Genomic DNA, 23,077 nt, shown 5'->3' with positions numbered 1-23,077 from the left:
TAGGGTCCAGTTGCATAGAGAGGTGTTTAGGCCCAGTAGGCTCAGCTTTCCAGTCAGTTTCTGAGGGATGATTGTGTTGAATGCTGAACTGAACTCTATGAACAGCATCGGAACATTGTCTTTTTTTGTCCAGGTGGGTTAGGGCCAGGTGAAGGGTAATGGCATCGTCTGTTGAGTGTTTGGGACGGTACGCAAACTGCAGGGGGTCCAGTGAGGGGGGCAGCAGCGTCTTGATATGTCTCATGACAAGCCTCTCGAAACACTTCATGATGATGAAGTGGGTGTCTTTGTGGATGCTTTGTTTTTCGTGTGGTAGCACACCATGTAAATGTACTCAATGGTGGGAAAGGCATTGCCTGTGATGGAGTAGGCTGTATCCACCACTTTTACATTCCTGGGCATTGGTGTTTCTGTACCAGGCCTTGATGCAACCAGTTAGGATATTCTTCAATGTGCATCCATAGAAGTTTATCAAAATTGTCAGTGACCTGCCAAATCCATGCATGCTTCTAAGAAAGTAGAGCCATATTCTTGTTGCCATTGTGATGCCACCCAAGTGCTGGTTCCAGAACAGATCCTCTGATAATAAGGTCAAAGAATTTAAAACTACTGATTCTCTCCATTTCCAAGATCAACGGTGCATTGAGGTAGGACAAGGTGTTACATTTACAGAGAGAGTGCAAGTAGACAATAAAGTGCAAGGTAATTGTGAGGTCAGAAGTCTCTCTCTGTCTCTCTTTTTCCCCCCCTCCCTCCCCCAGCTTTACTGAGGCACTGAGAAATGTAAGTAGACTCCATGGAGGGGAGGCTGGTTTTTCTGATGTGCTGAACTGTGTCCACAACTCTGTGGCTTCTTGTATTTTTCAGTGGAGCAGTTGCCATACCAAATAGTGATGCACCATAGAGTGCATCTTATTGGGATGCATCAATAAAAAATTGGTGAGGGTCAAATAAAACATGCCAAACTTCTTTAGACTCCTCAGGAATTACAGGTGCTGACGAGTTGTGTTTTTTTTTTTAAAGTTGTGGTATCAACGTAGTTGGACCAAGACAGGGTATTTGGTGATGTTCACTCCAAGGAATTTCAAATTCTTGTACCCCTCAACCTCAGCACTGATGTAAACAGGAGTAGTGCAATGCCCCCCTTTTTTTCTGAAGTCAGTTACCAGCTCCTTCGTTTTGCTGATGTTGAGGGAAAGATTGTTGTCATGACACAATGTCAGCAGGTTCTCCATCTCCTTCCTGTACTTGAACTCATTGTTACTTGAGATACAGACCATTACAGTGATATCATCTGCAAGCTTGTAGATGGGGTTAGAGCAGAATCAAGCCACGATGTTCTGAGTGTAGAGAAGAGGGCTGAGGAAGAAATTTTTGGAACGTCTGTGTTGATGATGATCATGGGAAAGGTATTGCTGCCTATCTTTACTGAATGTTGTCTGTTGGTCAGGAAGTCAAGATTCAAGATTGCACAGGATATAACATTAAACAGTGTAAAGGAGAACAAAATAATTGTTGTGGTTTTGTATATCCATAAAATGAAGCTAGGCTGTACACAAGATGCCTGACAGGAAATAATGTAGCAGTGGTGGATGCAGCTGTTGATCAGCCTTACCGCTTAGGGAAAGTAATGTGATTCTGGATCCATTTGCAAAGGAAGGTGATGAGTCTCAGATGTAGGAGTCTGAAGATGTTTGCTTGGAATTAGTGTTGCAGGCAACTGTAGTCAAACAATTTTTTTGTTTGGCTCTTTTTTTTTCCCCCCCTTCAGTCTAGTAGAACCAGATCTGCTGTCCCAGATGATGTTCTGTTTATCAGATATAGTGCAGGCACAGTCCTCTACCATTGATCTATTTGATTTGATATTTCTTTAACTGTTAAAGCAAATAACATATTCTATCTTAACTTCACATAGTCCTGCTATTAACAAAACTTCACTCTGACCTAGAAACATAACTACATCTGCAACTTTAAGCCACTTTGACCCACCTTATCAAAGGTATTCCCTTTGTTCTTTTCATCTCACTTTTGCTCTGTGATTTAAAACTTGATCTAGCATTCTCTATTCTGACATAGTGCCTTGGACCTGAAATGTTAATATTGTTTCTGTTTCCATAGATGTAACTAGGTATTTCTACCATTTTCTGTTTGCATTTCTGATTTCCAGCATCTACAGTTTTTATTTGCATTCATATTTAAATGCTTTATGGCTTTCCCATTTTGTCATCACACCTCCATAGCTTTGTAACCTTCAGACCTGTGCTCCTTCACGAATGCTTCCACTGTGCATTCTTTTTACTGCACCATTTCCGTTGTGGTTTTAGCTATGGTGTCTTAAGCACTGTAGCTTCCTCAATTTCTTTGTCTTTATTTTAAATCATCCTTAAGACAATGGTTTCACCAAGGATTTGGTCATTCCCAGTGTACTATTTGGCTGTTGTTAATTGAACAGTTGTAAAGTTGCTTGAAACAGTATCCATTTACTGAACTGAAGTAAAGTTAACAGAATTGAAGTTTGTGGATTCTCTGAAGTAAGCACATGACTGTTGCCAGCTAAGACTAAATATTGTACAAAGCCTTAATGTTGAGTACAGTTTGGATTTAATTTAGAGATACCGCATGGAACAGACTCTTCGAGCCACGCAACCCACTAATTGAATCCTAGAGTAATCATGGAACCAATGGTCATGGGACAATAATCAATTAACCTACAAACAGGTACATGCATCTTTGGGCTGTGGGAGGAAACTAGTGCAATCAGAGGAGACCCATGCGCACACAGGAAGGGCCATACAAACTTGCTTACAGGAATCAAACTGCAAACTCCAGTGGCCCCAGCTGTAATGGCATCCCACTAACTGCTATGCTACCGTGGCACTCCATGTTGAGTTACAACATGTGATGCAATGTTTTTGAAGATATCTGCCAGGATTTCTCTAATCATGCATCTTAAATTTGATTCCAATGATATAAGATGATTTGGTGAGTCTTCAAACAAGTTCTTAACACGATGAGCTTTTTATGATATTTAGATCTGATACGATATTAGAAAGTCTACAATTGACATATTAAACAGCAGAATACTGGTTCTTAATTTAAAAGCAGTGCTACCATTTGAATTGTGATATTCAGTAAGTGAAGATATCCGCCGTAGCTCCTGGTAGCTCAATCTGTTACACGTCTTTGTACCCACCACCTTGTAGTCAAAGAATCCCTCATTTTGCAAAACCTCCTACAGCTGGAGGCAGCATTCTAATGCGCACTTACTGTTCATTGGTATTGAGTATTTAGGTATTGGGGTGGAACCTGGTGTGGTCATCCACGTCAAGGCTTGACTTGTTGCATTCAGAGCTGCTCTTCTGTAACCACTATGGTAATGTGTGATTATTTGAGTTATTGTTGCCTTCTTGTCAGCTTGAAATGATCTGACCATTGACTCCTCTAACCTCTCTCATTAACAAAGTATTTTCACCAACAGAACTGGCACTTACCAGATGATATTTGTTGTTTTTTTGCATCATTCTCTGTAAACTTTAGAGACTGTTGTGCATGAAAACTGCAGGAGATCAGCAGTTTGATGTACTCAAACCACCCCATTTGGCACCAACAATCATTCCACAGTCAAAATCATTTAGATCGCATTTCTTCCCCATTCTGATGTTTGGTGTGAACAATAACTGAGCTTTTTGACCAGTTTGCATGCTTTTATGCATTGAGTTGCTGCCCCATTATTGGCTGATTTGGATATTTTCATTAACAAGTAGGTATACTTAATAAAGTGAGCACTTGGTGTATATTATGGGTGGTGAATTTAGCATGCTACATAATGCTGAAACTTTTTTTTTAAAAAAAACTAAGCTTTTGACTACAAAATCTTACACTTGGAGAACAAAGAGCAAAAACAAATGTTTCTTCACAAGAAGGTGATGTACAAGGTGTGTTTTATATGGTGGTAGTGGACAAAGATGAGGCAAGCAGGCAAATTGAGCAATAAGGGAACTAGTTATTGTATGAGTGTGTAGGATAATATTAGGCACTAGTCTGGTGGAGACGGATGGTACAAGTTTAAGGAAATTGTCCTGAATCAATTTGTTGCTTTTCATATACACTGAGTAAAAACAATTCTGAGCAAGCTTTATGTTGCTTTTCAATTTGCAATTAGACACTAGACACTAGACACTAGAATACTACAGCACGGTACAGGCCCTTCGGCCCTTGATGTTGTGCCAACCCGTATATTTTTTTTAAGTACTAAACCCACACTACCTTGTAACCCCCTATTTTTCTTTCATCCATGTGCCTATCCAAGAGGCTCTTAAATATTCCTAATGTTTTAGCCTCCACCACCATCTCTGGCAAGTCATTCCAGGTACCCACAACCCTTTTTTTAAAAAAAAAAACAAACAAAGAAACAAACTTACCCCTGATGTCTCCCCTAAAATTCCCTCCCTTAACTTTGTACATGTGCCCCCTGGTATTTGCTATTTGTGCCCTGGGAAACGGGTACTGGCTATCCATCCTATCTATGCTTCTCATAATCTTGTAGACCTCTATCAAGTTCCCTCTCATCCTTATCTGCGAATTGCAAAATTCTCTTCTAATAAAAGAAAAATTCCACCTTATCACACTAAAATCTCTTTTCATGATTTGAAAATTCTGACTTGGCCACTGCCTGCCTTAGCTCTAGAATAGCTTAAGTACATCACAGTAAAGTTTGATTCTTTTCGTGCAATTATCATCAATGCATGCCTAACTTGCCAGGGGAAAAATATAATTCTTTTTATTGGTTACATCAGGGAAGCAATAGAGGTTATTCATTACTTCATGTTTTAACTTCCAACAAATGTCACTTGTTGACATTTATTTCATTTCATCCCAAGTGGCTGCTGTAGTAGTTGGTTGCCTCCTTTTGAAGTTTGTTTCTATAAAACCATCAATGATTAGACCTTTATTGTTTTCTCTAATCAATAAATGCACCACACTACAAATAGTAGCCTTCAATGTTAGATGACACATTGGTTCATTGATGGCAAAACTATAGTAGGTTGTGAAAATATCATTCTAGTGTTGTATGCTTCAATATTGATTATTGGCAATCAATTAATCCTTATTGTCCATTTGTTATTAAGATATCATCCAACTGCATATCACACGTAACCCTACATAGTTATATGCTTGCTGTCATTCAAACCTTTCTATTACACTTGTAGTAGTAAACAGGAGGTGCCTTTGAACTTTACAAGCTTGTTTTTTTTTGAGTGATTGACAAGACCATGTTTAGTCTTAAAATCCCCTACTAGAACAGGTCAAACTATCTTAAGCTGCTTTAAATTCCAGGGAAGACGTCAGTTCAGGAAGTAAAGTTATAGCCTGGTCACCTTTTTCATCAAGTCCTGCCTTGTCAGATGCTTGTCTTCTGCATCATTTCAGCATATCATTGGACAGAGCTGATGGCCTCTCCAGCCATCATCTCTGAATGAAAAATACAAAAAGCATTGAGGACAATCATGGTCTCATCTGTGAGACTCATTTCTTCGATCCACATATGCAGCCTTATTCTCATTCATTGCCTAAAGGGATGTTGACCCAAATGATAGTGAAATCCAAACTGAGCATTTCTATACAGGCTATTGGAGAATAAGTGCTACTTGAAAGTATTATCACTGAAACTGTCATTTTGAAAGCAGATTGTTTAGATATTAATTGGCTGAACTGGACTTGTCCTTTGTGTAATCAGGATGTATGTGGATAGCTTGTCCTCTGCAAGCTCTTCTGTGCTGTTCATCACAGGAAAAACTCTTTCACCAGTTGAAAGAAGACAAGGTAATAATCATCAGGATGTTTCCAAACCCATATTTGATCATTTGTCATGAAACTTCATGGTATAGAGTTGAAGGTTGTTAGAGCCATTCCTTCCTGCCTTTTCACTAATGGAATGTACAGTACCAGGTATTGATTTAATAGCCTGGAGCATCAATTGTGAAGGATGACTCTATAAATATAAACTGTCAAGCAGTTCCTTGATTAGACTGTGAAATTATTCTCCCATTTTGGAAGCTAATTCCTGACTCTGTCATGTCCTTTGCAAATAGCCTGTCTTCCAAGCAAAGTAAGCCCTGCCAGTTTTGTCTTTCCTCATAACTGAAGTGTTCCATCACTGGTAGCAATATAGAGAATCTTTTCTGTACCCTTTCCAATGCAATCCTTTATTTCCTTGAATGTGGCAATTGGAACTGCACATAATGTACCTGCCATGGCCTAATTGATTTTGTGTAAAGTCCCTGCTCTTATTTTCTATGCCAAGCTAATGAAAGCAAATAACCTGTACTCCATCTTCACCACCTTATCCTTCTGTACTGAAACTTTTAAGAATTTTCGGACTTGTATAATCTCTTCTATATCTCCACTCTTCTGATTCTAGCCTTCTCATTGGAGCTACAAAACTCTACAGCTCAAGAAATCTCTCATTAGCCTTGTTTTGTTTACTTTTTTAAATGCCCCTCTAACCCAACAATCAACTGTCCAAATGTTATCTTGGATGACGTGAGTAACTCCTGTGACGCAACTTGGATTATTTTACATTATTGCAGAAATACTTGCCACTACAGGTAGTCCCCGAGTTATGAACGTCCGACTTGGGGACAACTCGTACTTACGAACCGAGGAAAGAGAACACTGTCCACCATTTTAAGTCATTGCCGTTGACACTGTGAGTGTTTAACTTTGTATTTGGCTTTAAATTTTCTTAATAAAATTCACCCTGACCCCGCCCCCCACGTTCCAGTCAGCTGGTGGCGCAGTCAGATCGGCACCAGGCTAGAGAACGGAGGTTCCCGAGTTCGATCCAGTGACAGACAGCTCCTGTGCCGGATTGATGTCGATTCAGTGACTCCCGTACCATCCGTGCCGGGTTGATGTCGAGCTTGCAACTCGCCCTCTTTTTTTTAAAAAAAAAACTGCACCTCCAGTTTAAATTCCCACGCAGAATAATGTGGAGGATCAAATACCCAAACCCAGCACAGCCCCCACTTGTCCCATTTAACCTGTCTCAGTGTGGTGCAGTTTAGGACCCGGGGAGATCAGTGCGGAGGTCCTTGGCACTCAGCGGACCTTGGGAGCCGGCGCAGGTTGGGACTGCCTCCCGCAGTGTTTCTGTTCCATTGATGGGAAGCGATCGCGATTGAAAATAAAGTGGAAATAATAAAGTGTTTGGAAAGAGGTGAAACGCCATCGGTCATTGGAAAAGCGTTGGGTTACAGTCAGACAACAATCAGAACAATTTTAAAGGATAACGGATAAAGTGAGAATAATGGAGCATGTGAAAGGCTCTGCCCCGATGAAAGCTACAATTATAACTAAGCAATGCAGTGGTTTAATTATTGGAATACATATGTTTCTTAAGTGTTTTATATGCATAGAAAGGCAAAATATATACTATGTACTAAGACAAACGTTTGACTGACGCTAAATAATACCGGATGTAAAGGCGGACTCAGGAACGGAACTCGTATGTAAACTGGGGACTGCTTGTACTTATTAAATTATCATTTAATAAATGCTGCACCACCTTGTCTGTGATGTGTTTAGCTTGAATTGCCGGTGTGGTGACCTTGTGCTATCTGACTTGTATTTTTGTAAATGTTGAGCATAAAATATGGTTAAGCTTTTTTATTGCATTTTTTAATTTTGCTGTACAAACAGGATAAAGGGTAACTAGAGAATTCTAAAATGAGTTGGTACCTTCTGGAGTGGAAGGAAGACAATGGGTGCAATTTAAAAGAGAAATATAAACAACAAAATGATTCTCATTAGTTTTGTTTTCTATACAGGCAAGGCATCAAAATGAGGCTGAAATGGGATTATATTTTTCTCGGATCTTTGCTCATAATAGCAGCTGTCTGGGCTGAAGGTGATGATGATGATGATGAACCAGAAGTAGATGTCTTGGAGGCAGAAGAAACAAATGCTGAGAGTAAATCTACAATTCAGGTGACTAGTTTACAAATACTTCAAGGTGACCTAATGGTTCAGTGGAAAGAAAATGTTTACAACAGAAAAGTAAATAGTATATAAGTAACAAATAATGTCAAAGTTGAAATTTCAGCCCTTGTTGTCCAGAAACTGAAATTTAGAATTCTTATTGGTATTTTTCTACACTTTTGGCTACATTTTTGTATTTGTATACGTGATGCATCGCACTTCTGGTCATCATTAGAATAGATGATGATCTGGAGCAGTGGAACTTGTTTTTGAGCAGCCAATATTGATCAAATAGAGCAGAATATATTTATATATTTATACAGTTTTTAATAGACCTTTTCTGGTATCTGTGATTATACATTATTAGTGTGGGGGAGGAGTTTTTTGTTAATATGTGGACTTCACTTTGCTCTGTTTCAGGTTCTGCTTTTATTTTTCATGAACATGTATTTTTTTCATTTGTATTGTGAAGCTAACATGTTCTTGGGGGGGAGAAGATATAGTCCTGTCTGTACCAGAACGGATTGTTTGAGATTTAGATTGTGGGTTGATAATTTAAATTTGGTGAGAGTTCATTTTAAAATATTTTCAGGTAAATTGTTCACATTTATTTTGGTCAACATTGCAGGCTTTTTGTACAGCCATTACTTATTTTCTGCTTTGAAAAGGGCAATGTATAAATCCATAAGGGCAGCATCATTACAGTATAAATGTTCATTTGCATTTACTTTCGATATACATTATTGAAATTGCAGGTATCCTACAAGACACCTGTGCCAATTGATGAAGTATACTTTGCTGACACATTTGATCGAGGAAATTTGGATGGGTAAGAGTTTATTTGCACTCTTATTGGTAAGATCCAGTTGATTTGATATACCATTATTGGCAGTTCTTGCGTTGTGCTAATGTACTGGCATCAGAAAAAATTCTCTCGGAATAAATAACTTTCTAATTTTGTGTTCCTCCATTTAAAGATGGGTTTTCTCCACAACAAAGAAAGATGATACAGATGAAGATATTGCAAAATATGATGGTAAGTGTCATTCAAAATATATAAAGTAATACAACTAACTAAAATCATCCCAAAGTATTGTTAAACAGAATATGTAGTCATATCTGCAGGTTAAATTTGTCTCAATCATTCTGTTTGCTGTAGGAGGCCTAGCATTACCAACTAGACCACAACAAATCCTGGTATAATTTTACCAGCAGATAATTTAGATGTTTTTAATTTCGTGAAGAATTGGTGTTTAGTGCTGTTGCAGCTATATGCTGAAAGTGGATAAATATGTAGGTAATTACAGAATTTAGTTGTCTTATTCAAATTAATGGGCAGTAGTGTTTGGGGGAAAAAAAACAATGGGCAACTTTTCATAGCATTACTGCAGTCAAGTTTGACCTGTCAACAACTACAAGCCATGAACAGGCTACGTTAAAAGCGCGAAGGTGAATTTTGTTGAACTCTTAGGAAAGGGAAAATATGTGTAAGCCTTAAACTTAGTTATTATGGCTAATTCCATGCCAGACCAAGCCATCTGGATTGATGAAACACTGGTGTAATTGACATTACTGGGTGATAACTACAGAGGTATAAATTTCCTTGATTGGTTCACTTATAGTATTTTCACTAAGATGGTTGTATGAAAGTGAAATAGTACAAACCAATTAGAAGAATGATGCCATGGTCAGTAATGTAGACTATGGAGGCAGAAATTAAATAATAATTCAAGTACAGTGGAAAAATATCACTCCTGGATACCCTAGAAGAAATTGACATGGGGGGGGGGGGGGCTGGGGAGGTTGGAGAAAGAAGCTCATGGTATATCTTGTTGTTTATTCACTTAATGATAATATGGTTGGTTCTTCATGTGATCAGTGGATATCCAGGAAGAAATAAAATATCTTGGCTTATATACAATTACATTTGCTGCCATGTAATACTCGGTGTTCTAGCATCTGTTACTAATGTATCCTGTACTGTAAAATGTCTGATCTATGGACCTTCTGTTACCGTTATTCTTTAGCAGTTTGTTTCATGTATTGTACTGACTTTTCTTCAGTAAAATAAGTTAAATTAATAAAGCTTTGACAGGGTGGATGGTCAGAAGAGGAATGTTTAGCACTCTGTTTATGGTTTCAGATTAAGGGATTAAAATGAGAATTTTCCATTCCAAAGGTGCAGATGTTCAGTTAATGATTGAGTTTGATTTTTTGAGCATAGTAAGATGTAATGATAGGCTGAGTAATCAATTTGGGTCTTTTCATACTTGAAAAACCTTGTGCAGGTTGCTCTTGTAGGTCCATGTATCACTGAGCATTTTGTATTCCTTTTGGAACTGGAGGGTAGTATTGTTGATATTGACAAGGGCTTAATTTTTTTCATCAATTTTCCACTCTATTCCACTTTTTCTCAGTAGGACAAGTACACCTTTGCTGGAAAACAGCCTGTCCCAATCCACACTTGCCAGATCCTTTCTGAAGCCATCAAAGTTTGGCCTTTGATTTGGAATCTCAACCAGAGGACCAGACCTATCCTCTTCCAAAATTATCCTAAAACTAATGGCATTGTGATCACTTGATGCAATATGTTCCCCTACACACAAACTTCTGTTACCTGTTATCTATGTGTGGTGAGAGAGATTTGCGCTTGATCTCGTTATTTGCAGCAGCTTTGCTTACTAGGATTATGGTATCTAGCTTACATATACAATAATTTGCTTGCATAAATTTGCCTCTAAATTGGAGGGAATACATATTTAATTTTGATCTTGCAATTTAATTGCATGTTCATTTTGTTTAGCTGGACAGTTTAAAGGAAAAGTAACTTTCTGCAGTTTCCAAACCTTAAAAACTAAGTAGTGCTAAAACTTAAATAGATTGTTAAAATGTTTATTTCCCAAAACTTGCTTATATGACACATGAATATGTTTGAATTTCTGTTCCCTTGTAGGAAAATGGGCAGTAGAGGAATTGATGGAAAACAAATTGCCTGGAGACAAAAGTTTAGTGTTGAAATCCAAAGCAAAGCATCATGCAATTTCAGCTCCACTGAAGAAACCTTTTATGTTCAATGGTGAACCTTTAGTTGTCCAGTAAGTATATTGTTGTTTCGTTGCTTGCTAAAATTTTTCATATACTGAATATTCATAATTTTCTAAATCAGGAGACCATTCAGAAATCAGAGGTGCAAAGGGACTTGGGAGTCCCTGTGCAGGATTCCCTAAAGGTTAACTTGCAGTTGAGTTGGTGGCAAGGAAGGCAAGTTGGCATTCATTTTGAGAGGACTACAATATAAAAACACAAGTTATAATGCTGAGGTGTGTTACAAGGCATGGTCAGACCATACTTTGAGTAGTAGGAATAGTTTTGGACCCTTGTCTAAGAAAGCATTGTTGAGAATCAAGAGGATGTTCTTGGGAATTACCCTGAGAATGAAAGGGTTAACAAATGAGGAGTGTTTAATGTGTCTGGGCCTGTACTCACTGGAGTTTAGAAGAATGAGGGAGGGGGAATCTCATTGAAACCCATCAAACATTGAAAGGCCTAGATGGAGTGGTCATGGAGAAAATGCTCCATACAATGGGCAAGTCTAGGGCCAGAGGGCACATTCTCAGAACAGAAAGATGTCCCTTTATGTTGTGTATGTGGCTGGGTTACACAACAAAACTATAAATACACTAGAAACTGAAACTAAGTTAACAGGGCTTTTTATTTACGGAACCCGAACTGAACACTTATACAGATCAATATGTGCCTAACAGTGCATGCTCAATAATGTTACTATAACATAAACTAGTCCCATATTATACAGTAGGCTGTATGTTACACTCCCCACTTATTTTAAAAGTGTATCAACTTTTTAACTTAACGGCCACTACACTACACTAAACAAATACTGTATGTGTACCCTTCATATACAAATACCCACCAACTGTTTAATTAGTAATAATATGAAATTATAACAAGTAACAATTATAATTGAATTCCCTATGGGGCCCTTCTCTGCCTCTCTGGGTAACATCTGCCCTGCAACATTTGGGGAATGAGTCTCCACAGGCACATTAGGTGGGTCCTCAGTGCTGATGACAGGCTTATCTGTGGGCAAGCCTGATGTGGTCACATCAGGAGTGTTTGCTTTTATGTCTGGGGAGTCTGGGCAAGATGTTTTTTTTCACCTGAGCTTTCAGGATTTGATCCACATGACGTCTCCATACATTCTGTCCTACCTGTACTCTATACATCAGTGGCCCATCTATGGCAGAAATTATACCCGGCTGCCACTTTTCAGTCCAGTAATCCTGTGCAAGAATTGTCTGTCTCATATTGAAGGTCAGTGTTGACTTAACATTCAAGTGTTTGAACTGTCTGTTCTCTACATCATGCCCATACATCTGGTTTGAGAAAATCTATGCGGGACCTCGGGTTCCTGTTCAAAAACATCATCGCTGGAGTCTGGTTAGTGGTTGCATGTACTGCATTATGATAAGCAAGGAGGAAGTTGTCTATTTTGTGTTGTAGTGGTCGATTTTCGCTGTCCCTTTTTCACACAGGAGCTTCTTTGTGGTTTCACAGTGCATGCCACACACTAACCTATCCCTCAATATGTCTGATAGACCAGCTCCAAATTGACAATGTTCTGATAATTTGCGCAATGCAGCACAATATTCAGAAATGCTTTCATCTTTGCTCTGATTCCGTTTATGGAATTTAAATCTTTCAGCAATGACTAATGGTTTGGGGTTTAAATGCTGTTGGAGAGTGTCCACTATTTGCTTGAACACTTTGTCAGCTGGCTTTTCAGGGGGTTAACAAGCTCTGTAGCAGCCCATATGTTTTCACGCCCATTACACTAAGTAAGACACTGAGTTTCTTTAACATCATTAGCATCATAATATAACTCTATTCTTTCAATATAAATTGCCCAATTTTCAAAGCTACTATCAAATGCTGTAATGGATCCAACACCATCCTTGTGTTAATTTATTGTTATGCAAATTTAGTCCCAGTCCTTTTAATTTAACCCCGGTCCCTTTTTTTGGACTCGTGTTACTTTTTTTTTGCTAGCGTTGCAAGGATACTTGGCTATATGTGTGTGTCACTCTTTTTTAACCCCCATCTGAGGCAGGCAGACCCTCAGCCCTGGGGTTCAATACTGGCTGTGGTCTCACCTGGACACACTGCAGCTCCGACTGTGTTTTTTGGTCTCCCAACTCCGGCTGAATTCCTGCTTCTTTTCAGACTCGCAACCTCACTCTGCCTCTTCTGAGTGCTGTTATCAATTAAAACACGGCATTCCGATACAATGCAGGTTCATTATCCTCATCGCCAATTTGTTGTGTTTGTGGCCAGGTTACACAACAAAACTATAAACAAAAAAAAACACTAGAGACTGGAACTAAGTTAACAGGGCTTTTTACTTACGGAACCCGAACTGAAAACGTACAGATCAATACGCACCTAATAGTGCATGCTCAGTGATGTGTTAGTACAACATAAACTAGTCCCATATTATACAGTAGGCTAAATGGTACTTTAAAACAGAGGAGGAGGAGGAATTCCTTCAGCCAGAGGGTGGTGAATCTGTGGAATTCATTGCTACAGGCAGTTGTGGAGACCAAGTCATTGGGTATATTTAAAATGAAGGTTTGTAGGTCCTTGATTATGGGAGAAAGCAGAAGAATGGAGTTGTGACGGATAATAAACCAGCCATTATTGAATGGCAAAGCAGACTTAATGGGCTAAATGGCCTAATTCTCTTTTGTCTTGTGGTATTGTTTAGTAAACTGAAACTCAAAACTTTTTGTTCTTGTTTTGTAGTATTTGTGAGGGGGGGGGGAAATGTGTTTATTTTGATCAGTAGGCTGTCATCAGAATAACGAAAAGTTGGTGTGAAAGGGGCTTTAAAATGCAGAGAAGGGGAGAAGAAAACCAGAGAACAATTGCAGTAGTGAATAACGTGCTATGCAAAGTGAAGTTGGGTAATGTGACAGGTGAAGAAAGAAGGATTAGTTATGTAAATAGGAGGACCAGAATGATGTGAAATTTTTTAAAAGGGAAGCTGGATACTGGTAATCTAATAGTAAAGAATTCTAAGTGTTCTATCTGAAATTTGTTGAAATCCATTGTCTAGTTTGTTGTAATATGCCTTTAAATATCTCCAGTTGCTTCCTTTATATAATTTTTAAGGTATTGGTTCTGCTTCTCACTAGGATTGGAATTCGTGGTTTTTAATTCCAGTGCTGTGAAATGATAATGATTTTATTATAATCTGTCTTCTACTCTAAACTCTTTACAGAAAGATATTTGATAATGGCTGCCATCACAGAACTGGCAAGCAATCTTGATGCTTCTCGCCAATATCTGGTCATCAAGCATTACACTTTTATTTTAAGTTTAATCAGTTCAAATTTTGGGGGGTGGGCACAATAGCTCTATTATAATTCCAACTACTCAGATTCAATTCAGCTGCTGTTTATAAGGAGTTTGTACATTCTCCCAGAGACTGTGTAGGTTTCCTCCAGGTACTCCAGTTTTCTCCTACATTGCACAGACCTGCAGGATATTTGGTTGAATGGATACAATTGGATAGCTTGGGCTCATTGGGCTGGAAAGGCCTGTTTCTGTGCTGTGGCTCAATTTTAAAAAAAAATATTGATTAAAATATCAAAGGATCTGTTAACGTAAATGTAGGTGCATAGCTCATGGCTAAAACTGTTCAAAAGGGGGAAATATAGTATAAAATAAGCGCAATCAAGTAAAATGCAACATTTGGGGCTTAAATAAAAGGAACAAATAAAAAGAGCAAATTTGCCTTATTTATGTGACCTGTAGTTTTATGTTTTTATGTTTGATGTAGAACAAAATATTTCTCAATATCGATCTGTGGGTCAGTTTTCTGGTTCAGAAAGTGCAAAGTATCTGGTCTGAATCATTTCTCTTTGCAATATCAAAGACTTGATGAATATGTCTGAAATTCTTTTTGCAGATATGAAGTGAACTTCCAAAATGGCATTGAATGTGGTGGTGCTTATCTAAAGTTGCTTTCTCATACTGAGAACCTGAAGCTGGTAAGTAACAAATCAGTGAATTACTTTCTTTTCTTCCCCCCCCCCCCCCCCCCCCATTTTCTTAAAGGAGAGTTATTAATGATTCACGACTGCCTTTCCTGAATATATTTAAATTGGAGTAATGGGAAGTATCAGAGCTAAGACAGATCCATTCCTTTGATCCAAAATACAAATTAGAACCCTGCCATATTGATTTAAAAATTTATTCATTTTAACAAATTAACCTTTGTTACAGTAAAATAATCAGGATGCTTTTGTTTTGTCACTTGTGCTGTTTTAATGAAGAAAATCTACCACCCTTTGAACAATGTACATGTCACAAACATACTTGGCTCTAAATCCACCCTCCTTGTCATTTAGCACAACAAACCAGATTAAGTTGAGCCATTCTGTCCACTTCTTGAGACTGGAGGAAAGTCAGAATTTTTTAAAAATCATATATTTTGGTGAATTTGGCCAAACCACTAGTATATGTAAATAATAAATTTTAATTTTCCAAGCTAGTGCATGATTTGCTTGAGTATTACTAAGTGGTTAGAATACAAATGTGGACACAAGTCTATTCAAAATCATTGGAACACTGTTTAATTACAGAAAATGATCAAAATTTCAAATGATCCCCTCTGAAATCCAAGGTGATTTATAGGTTGTAGTTAGAAGTTCAGTACAGTGAGACTGAGAATGAATGTATAGAGAGATGAGAAACTGCTGCATTCTAGTTTTCACCAAAAAGTGGCAAAACAAAGACCATGCCTAACTCAAGTGTTCCGACTCTACAGAATGACCCTGTTCCTTGCAGACACAAACTCCTTGTGGTCTGAGAGGCCATACCTCCATAATATTAATCCCAGCACACCAACTGTTACTGAAAATGAGAAACCAGTCACGAGGACTGTATGGCCTAATGAGACAATCTCTATACTTCAAGACTGCTTGAATGGACTAACTGGCAGATGTTTAAGGAGGCCACTACAAACAAAAGACACAGACCTTGAGGAATATGCCTCATATGTCACTGGCTACATCAGTAAGTGTGTAGATGATGTTGATGCCTCCAAAGCTTGTCATCTCACATTCCAAGTGTGAAGCAAGGGCTTCTGTTGAGGTGTGCTCCCTACCAAAAGCCCAGAACGCTGCTTTCAAATCTGGTGACAGAGCTGCCAGGAGAAGCTTCATCTGAAGACATCAGAGAACAATGAACACCTATGCTCAAACATAAATATAGGAAGACCTGTCTGATAATGATCCCCAGCACATGTGGCTGGGCATCAAGGGCATTACTGATTTTGCAAAGAAAAACAGAATCATATCTCTCTGTCTCTGTCCCAGGTGGGCAGGGACTGTTTGTAAAAGCAGCAGATGAAGGAAGGACTCTGCAGAGTCAACCCCCCATAGGGCAGCCAGCTACACAACATCCTGGGCCCAGTGTTCGGGGGGTGTGCACATCACCTCACTGACATTTCTTGGACATCTTTAACCCATCAGTTATTCAAGCTGCTGTCCCCGCATGCTCCAAATCAGCCACTATCATCCCTGTGCCAAAGAACTAAACATCTTCAGAACTGAATGACTACCACTTGGTGGCACTGATGCCAATCATCATGAAGTACTCTGAATGGCTAGTAATAGCACATATCAAAAACTCCTTTTCTACCACATTGGACACTCAGCTTACAGACAGAACCACTTACGACAGATACCATTGCATCTGTCATGCACCTGGCCCTGACATACCTAGAAAACGAGGATATTTGTGTCAGAATCCTGTTTCTGGATTTCAGTTTGGCATTCAACATTATTGTTCCACATACCTTCATGAAGAAGGATCTCTGCTTGAATCGTTGACTGTTTATTCATTTTCACAGATGCTGCCTGACCTGAGTACCTCCAGCATTTTTTTGTGTGTATGAATTTGGATTACCAGCATATGCAGACTTTTTCGTTTATGATTTCCTACTCTTCTGTTTGACTGAAAGTCCAACACCCAGTTGGACTTCCTAACCAATAGACCTCATAGTCGGGATGCACAATTGCTCCTCCCTCCCCATCCTCAGCACTGGTGCCCTCCCCCCGGACTGTGTGCTGAGCCCATTACTGTACACTGTATTCACACACAAGTACACAGCCAAACACCCCAGTAATCACATTGTCAAGTTTGCTGACAATACAACATTGGTGGGGCGCATCGCCTGATCAGTGAGACAGTCTACAGAGAGAAGGTGGAAGAACCTTAAGCCTGGTGCCAGCCAAATAACCTCTTCCTCGGTGTCAACAAGACAAAGGAAATGGTTATCAACTTTAGGAGAACTCTCCTCCCTCTTTACATCAATGGTACAGCCATGGAAACTAAGAACAGTTTCAACTCCTGGGAGTGCACATCTCATTCAACCTCTCATGGTACTAGAGGACGTTCTACATAATCAGGAAAGCTCACCAATGGCTCTACTTTCTGAGGAGCCTGAAGAGAGCTGAACTGTGTCCATCTATACTCTCATCATTCTACAGATGTGTAGTAGAGAGCATCCAAACAAGCTGCATCACTGTAGAGTATGGAAGCTGCACTACAGCAGCCAGGAAGGCTTTACAGTGGGTAGTCAAAACTTCCCAATGCATCTCCAGCACTGGCCTGCCTACCATCAAGGACACGTATACAGAAAGGTGCCGGAAAAGGACCAATAATATGAAAGGATCCCACCCACCCTGCTTAAGGACTGTTCCTCCCTCTCCCATCAGGGAGGAGGCACCGTAGCATCCATGCTGGGACCACCAGATTCAAACACTGGTGCTTTCCACAAGCAGCAAACAATCAACACCTCCACTCATTAACCTCCTCCATCACACTTCTCACACTACTACTTATTTCCTGCCAGAGTTTTCTTGTATACATACACTCCTGTGCCTTGCACCACTTTACAGACATATTGTAAATCTATGTATACAACCTATTATGTACTTGTACTTATTATTTTTATTACTGTATTTTTACCTTTTGTGCTGCATCAGATCTGGAGTAACAATTATTTCATTCTCATTTACACTTGTGTACTAGAAATGTCATTAAACAATCTTGGAATAGAGGAAGAGTGAACTCGTAGGAGCTGGAGTAAGCCTTAAGCCTGTTGCATAATTGATTATGATAAGAGCTGATCTATATTGGCTTAAACTCTTCTATGTCACTGCTCCATACCCATCTATTCTTCACTCTTCCAAAGCTTATTCTTTGATTGGAATATAGTATAGAACAGTAGACATACTATATTAATCTTGGTATTCACTGTCCTTTGAACTGCCTGACACAGACACAATGTTCCTTCACATTGATTCCCAATAAAATCATAGTGAATTTCTACACAAAGATGTCAATAAGTTGTGCAATTTTTCAAATGTAGACTTTGGTAATGTATTCATATTGCCTAGTCTTGTTCAACCTGACCTCCTAATTCTGGCAATCCGAGTTGTTTGTTTTCTTTACTGTTGACCTTACCAGTTAGATTTGGCTTTCACAAATAATGCAGTTGTGAACAGTGGTACACTGCAATCAGAATCTTGCAACATTTAAGGATTGATTTTTTTTTTTTCAGTTAAAGGTTTGTGATGATGTACATTATTTAATAACAGAAGTTAAGTGCCGTCCTTTTTACCTACCACGTGGGTTCTCCGGAGTCATTTTGGTAGCAGTATTCCACCTCAGGCCAATGTCAGTCAGGCTTTAGATGACCTGAGCAAGGGGATCAACATGCACAAAACAGTGCACTCCAAAACCTTCATGATTGTTTTGGGAGATTTTAAGCAGGCCAATCTTTTTAATAAAAAAATCATTACGCAATTACCATCAACAGATCACTTGAAATACCAGAGGAAACAGCACTGGGCCATTGCTACACCATCAAGAATTCCTATCATGCTATTCCATGCCCTCATTTTGGGAAGTCTGATCACCAAAGCTGTACTTCTACTCCCTGAGAATAGGCAGAGACTGAAGACTACAACACTAGCAGTGAGGACCAAGAATGTATGGACAAGGGAAGCACAGGTGTGCCTGCAGGATTGCTTTGAATTAGTGGACTAGATTGTATTCAGGGCTTCATCTTCAAATCTGGATGAGTATGCTACAGTTGTCACCAACTTCATTAAAACCTGTGTGGATGAGTGTGTGCCTACAAAGACTTGCTGAACATTCCTAAAGCAAAAGCCATGGATGAACCAGGGTGTACGTCATCTGCTGAAGGCTAGGTCTGTGGCATTCAAGTCTGGCAACCCAGGCTTGTACCAGAAAACCAGGTATGATTTGCTGAGGACTATTTCAAGGGTGAAGAGACAACCTCGAATGAGGTTGGAAGTGACATCAGATGCACAGCAAATCTGGTAGGGTCTGCAAGGTGTTACTTCCTACAAAGTGAAACCCAATAGCATAAATGGCAGCAATGCTTCACTACCAGATGAACTCGACACCTTCTTTGCCTGCTTTGAAAGGGAGAACACAACGACCGCAGTAAAGATCCCTGCTACACCTGTTGACCCTGTGATCTCTGTCTCAGAGGCTAATGTTAGGCTGTCTTTAAAGAGAGTGAACCCTCGCAAGGTGGAAGGTCCAGATGGAGTATGTGGGAAGTCTCTGAAAACCTGTGCCAACCATCTAGCAGGAGTTTTCAAGGACATTTTCAACCTCACTGCTACAGGCAGAAGTTCCCACTTCAAAAAGCAACAATTTTACCAGGGCCTAAGAAGAATAATGTGAGCTGCCTTAATGACTATCGCCCAGTAGCACTCACATCGACAGTGATGAAATGCTTTGAGAGGTTGGTCATGACTAGACTGAACTCTTGCCTCTGCAAGGAGCTGGATCCATTGCAATTTTCCTATCACTACAATAGCTCAACTGCAGACATGATCTCAATGGCTCCCCACATGGCTTTGGACCACTTGAACAACACAAACACCTATGTCAGGAAGCTTTTCATTGACTATAGTTCAGTATTTAATACCATCATTCCCACAACTGTGATTGAGAAGCTGCAGAACCTGGGCCACTGTACCTCCCTCTGCAATTGGATCTTCAAATTACTAACCAGAAGGCCACAATCTGTGTGGATTGGTGATAACATCCTCCTCACTGATGATCAACACTGGTGCACCTTGGGTGTGTGCTTAGCCCACTTCTCTCTATATATACAGTTGACCCTCCTTATCCGCAAGGGATTCGTTCTGGGACCCCTCGCAGATACCAAAAAATGCAGATGCTATCAACCTGTCTCAATGCGGTGGACCTTGGGACCCAGCGATCTTATTTAACCTGTCTCAGTGCAGTGGACATTAGGACCCGGCAGCAGAGCACTGAATCCGCAGTGTTTCTGTTCACAAAAATAATCACGATTGAAAATAAAGTGATCGGAAAGGGGTGAAACGCCATCGGTCATTGGAAAAGTGTTAGGCTATGTCGGTCAACGATCGGAACAATTTTAAAGGATAAAGTGAGAAAGGCTCTGCCCCGATAAAAGCTACAATTATTACTAAGCAACGTATTGGTTTAATTATTGGGTTTTGGGTTTTTGATCCTTCACATCAACCCAGCACGGTGGAGAGCAGTCTGTTACTGGATCGAACTTGGGAACTTCTGTTCCTGAGCCCGGCGCTGAACCGTTTGTTCTTAAGCATTTTGTATGAACAGAAAGGTAAAGTGCATACTATATACTAAGACAAACATTTGACTAACTGACAGTAAATAATACCGATGTTCCTGTTCCAACTTACTTGGTAAGAGAACTTCTGATTTTTTTTTTTTTGATCCCGATCCACAATAACCCACGCACATCCTCCAATATACTTTAAATCATTTCTAGATTACTTATAATACCTAATACAATGTAAATGTTATGTAAAATAGTTGTTATACTGCATTGGTTAGGAAATAATGACAAGCAAAATTTGTACATGCTCGAACAACAAGTGCTGGAAGAGTACTTTGGGTTTTCACGATTCGTGGTTGGTTGAATTTGCGCATGTGGAACTTGCAGATAAGGAGGGCGGACTGTACACGACTGTGTGGCTAGGCATAGCTCAAATACAATCTATAAAATTTGCTGACGATACAACCATTGTTGGTATGATCTCAGCTGGTGATAAGATATGCCAACTAGTGGAGTGGTGCTGCAGCAACAACCTGGCACTCAACGTCAGTAAGACGAAAGAGCCGATTGTGGACTTGCTTCATGAAGGGTAAGACAAAGGAACACATACCAATCCTCGTAGAGGGTTAAGAAATGGAGAGAGTGAGCAGCTTCAAGTTCCTGGATGTCGAGATCTCTGAGGATCTAAACTGGTCCCAACATATCTATGTGGTTACAAAGAAGGCACAACAGTGGCTATACTTTATTAGGAGTTGAAGAGATATGGTATGTCAACAAAAATACTCAAACTTTTATAGATGTACTGTGGAGAGTATTCTGACAGGCTACATCAGTGTCTGGTATGTTGGACTGGAAGAAGCTGCAGAAGGTTGTAAATCTACTCAGCTCCATCTTGGATACTAGCCGACAAAGTACCTAGGACATCTTCAGGGGGTGGTGTCTCAAAAAGGTAGAGTCCATTATTAAGGACCTCCAGAACCCAGGGGCGTGCCCTTTTCTCACTGTTACCTTCAGGTAGGAGGTACAGAAGCCTGAAGGCACACACTCAGCGATTCAGAAATGGCTTCTTCCCCTCTGCCATCCAATTCCTAAATGGGCATTGAACCCTTAGACACTACCTCACTACTTTTAATATATAGTATTTCGTTTTAAAATCTATTCAATATACATACTGTAATTGATTTACTTACTATTTTTTATTCTCTTCTATATTATGTATGGCATTGAACTGCTGCTGCTAACAAGTTTCACGTCACATGCTAGTGATAATAAACCTGATTCTGAACTCTTAAACATTTCAAGTAAAGCATTGGAGAAATGATAAAGATAATGAGTACAACAGAGTGGATGTGCAAGTGGTTTATTGGCAAACTTGAAAAGAAATCCATAAGTTTTCTACAGAAGTATTAATAGTAAAAGGAATTTTTAGAGGAGCACTGTGACCAATTTAGAGATGTAAAATGATGATGTATTGGGAGAAGTTTCTATAAATTTGAGATGGGGAAGACTTCTGTTAAAAATGAAAACCTCCGATTTTTTTGTTTTCTCGCTCTCTCTCAATGTGAAGATGCAAGACAATTGAATCAAGTTGTGTTAACAGTAGTACCTTCAAATAGCTCTGTCCTTGATCCAGGTGGGTTGCTTCCCAGTTTGCTGGTCACAAGTCTTTCAGTCCTCATGTGGGGGTGGTGCTAAAGGTTCAGAGAATTGTAAATATTGCACATTTTGTTCTAAGTACTTAGAATTTATAAACTTGGTAGTAATTGGCCAACATGTGATTGACCACAAAGCTTTTGAAAGCAAATGGAAGAAAGCAAACATCAACTTTTTTAAAAAAAAGACACAACATGGTTTTGCAATGATGAATTATATTTGACTAAACAATATCAGATAATAAAGATCAAGTGGGATAGTGTAGTTGATGCTGTTAATTTAACCTTGCAAAGGGCAATTAGCAAAATGTCATACAACACACACAAAATGCTGGTGGAATGCAGCAGCCCAGGCAGCATCTATAGGAAGAAGTACAGTCAATGTTGCAGGCTGAGACCCTGTGTCAGGACTAACTGAAAGAAAACTGCAGTGTTCGACTAGCATTTTGTGTGTGTTGTTTGAATTTCCAGCATCTGCAGATTTCCTCATGTTAGCGAAACATCATGATATGGTAGCCAAGTGAAGCTTGTGAGCTGAAAGAACAACAGCAGTTTGGAAACTTGTTAAGTAATACTGGCTATTCAGCAGAATGGTTTTGTAAAATTTCAGACCTCTAGGGAGATGTGAGTCGTATTCTTTAATGTTTAGTATTGGAGCCTTCTAAATTGTTATAATGACTTAAATCTGAGCCTTGTGCCTCAAAGGTTCTCCTGTTATTGGTTGAGCTGCCTTCTACCATGCTAATAC

At 39.4% G+C, this 23,077-nt stretch overlaps 1 protein-coding gene across 3 annotated transcripts in view; it reads left to right on the top strand.

The window, feature by feature from the left end:
* LOC140726402 (calnexin-like) overlaps positions 1 to 23,077 on the top strand; it is a 52,643-nt gene that overhangs the window by 3,673 nt on the left and 25,893 nt on the right. Inside the window, exons 2-8 of one of the 3 annotated variants that reach the window (XM_073042734.1) lie at positions 5,738 to 5,823; positions 6,591 to 6,709; positions 7,830 to 7,989; positions 8,736 to 8,809; positions 8,958 to 9,016; positions 10,934 to 11,075; positions 14,969 to 15,050. In XM_073042734.1, coding sequence (XP_072898835.1) covers positions 7,843 to 7,989; positions 8,736 to 8,809; positions 8,958 to 9,016; positions 10,934 to 11,075; positions 14,969 to 15,050 — 504 coding nt within the window. In that variant the 5' untranslated portion in view covers positions 5,738 to 5,823; positions 6,591 to 6,709; positions 7,830 to 7,842. The remainder of the gene's footprint in view (positions 1 to 5,737; positions 5,824 to 6,590; positions 6,710 to 7,829; positions 7,990 to 8,735; positions 8,810 to 8,957; positions 9,017 to 10,933; positions 11,076 to 14,968; positions 15,051 to 23,077) is intronic. The other 2 variants (XM_073042736.1, XM_073042733.1) reach the window with 2 other exon arrangements.

Source organism: Hemitrygon akajei, chromosome 4 (genome assembly GCF_048418815.1).
Source record: "Hemitrygon akajei chromosome 4, sHemAka1.3, whole genome shotgun sequence".
NCBI classification, from domain to species: domain Eukaryota; kingdom Metazoa; phylum Chordata; class Chondrichthyes; order Myliobatiformes; family Dasyatidae; genus Hemitrygon; species Hemitrygon akajei.
This window is presented reverse-complemented; position numbering and strand designations above follow the sequence as displayed.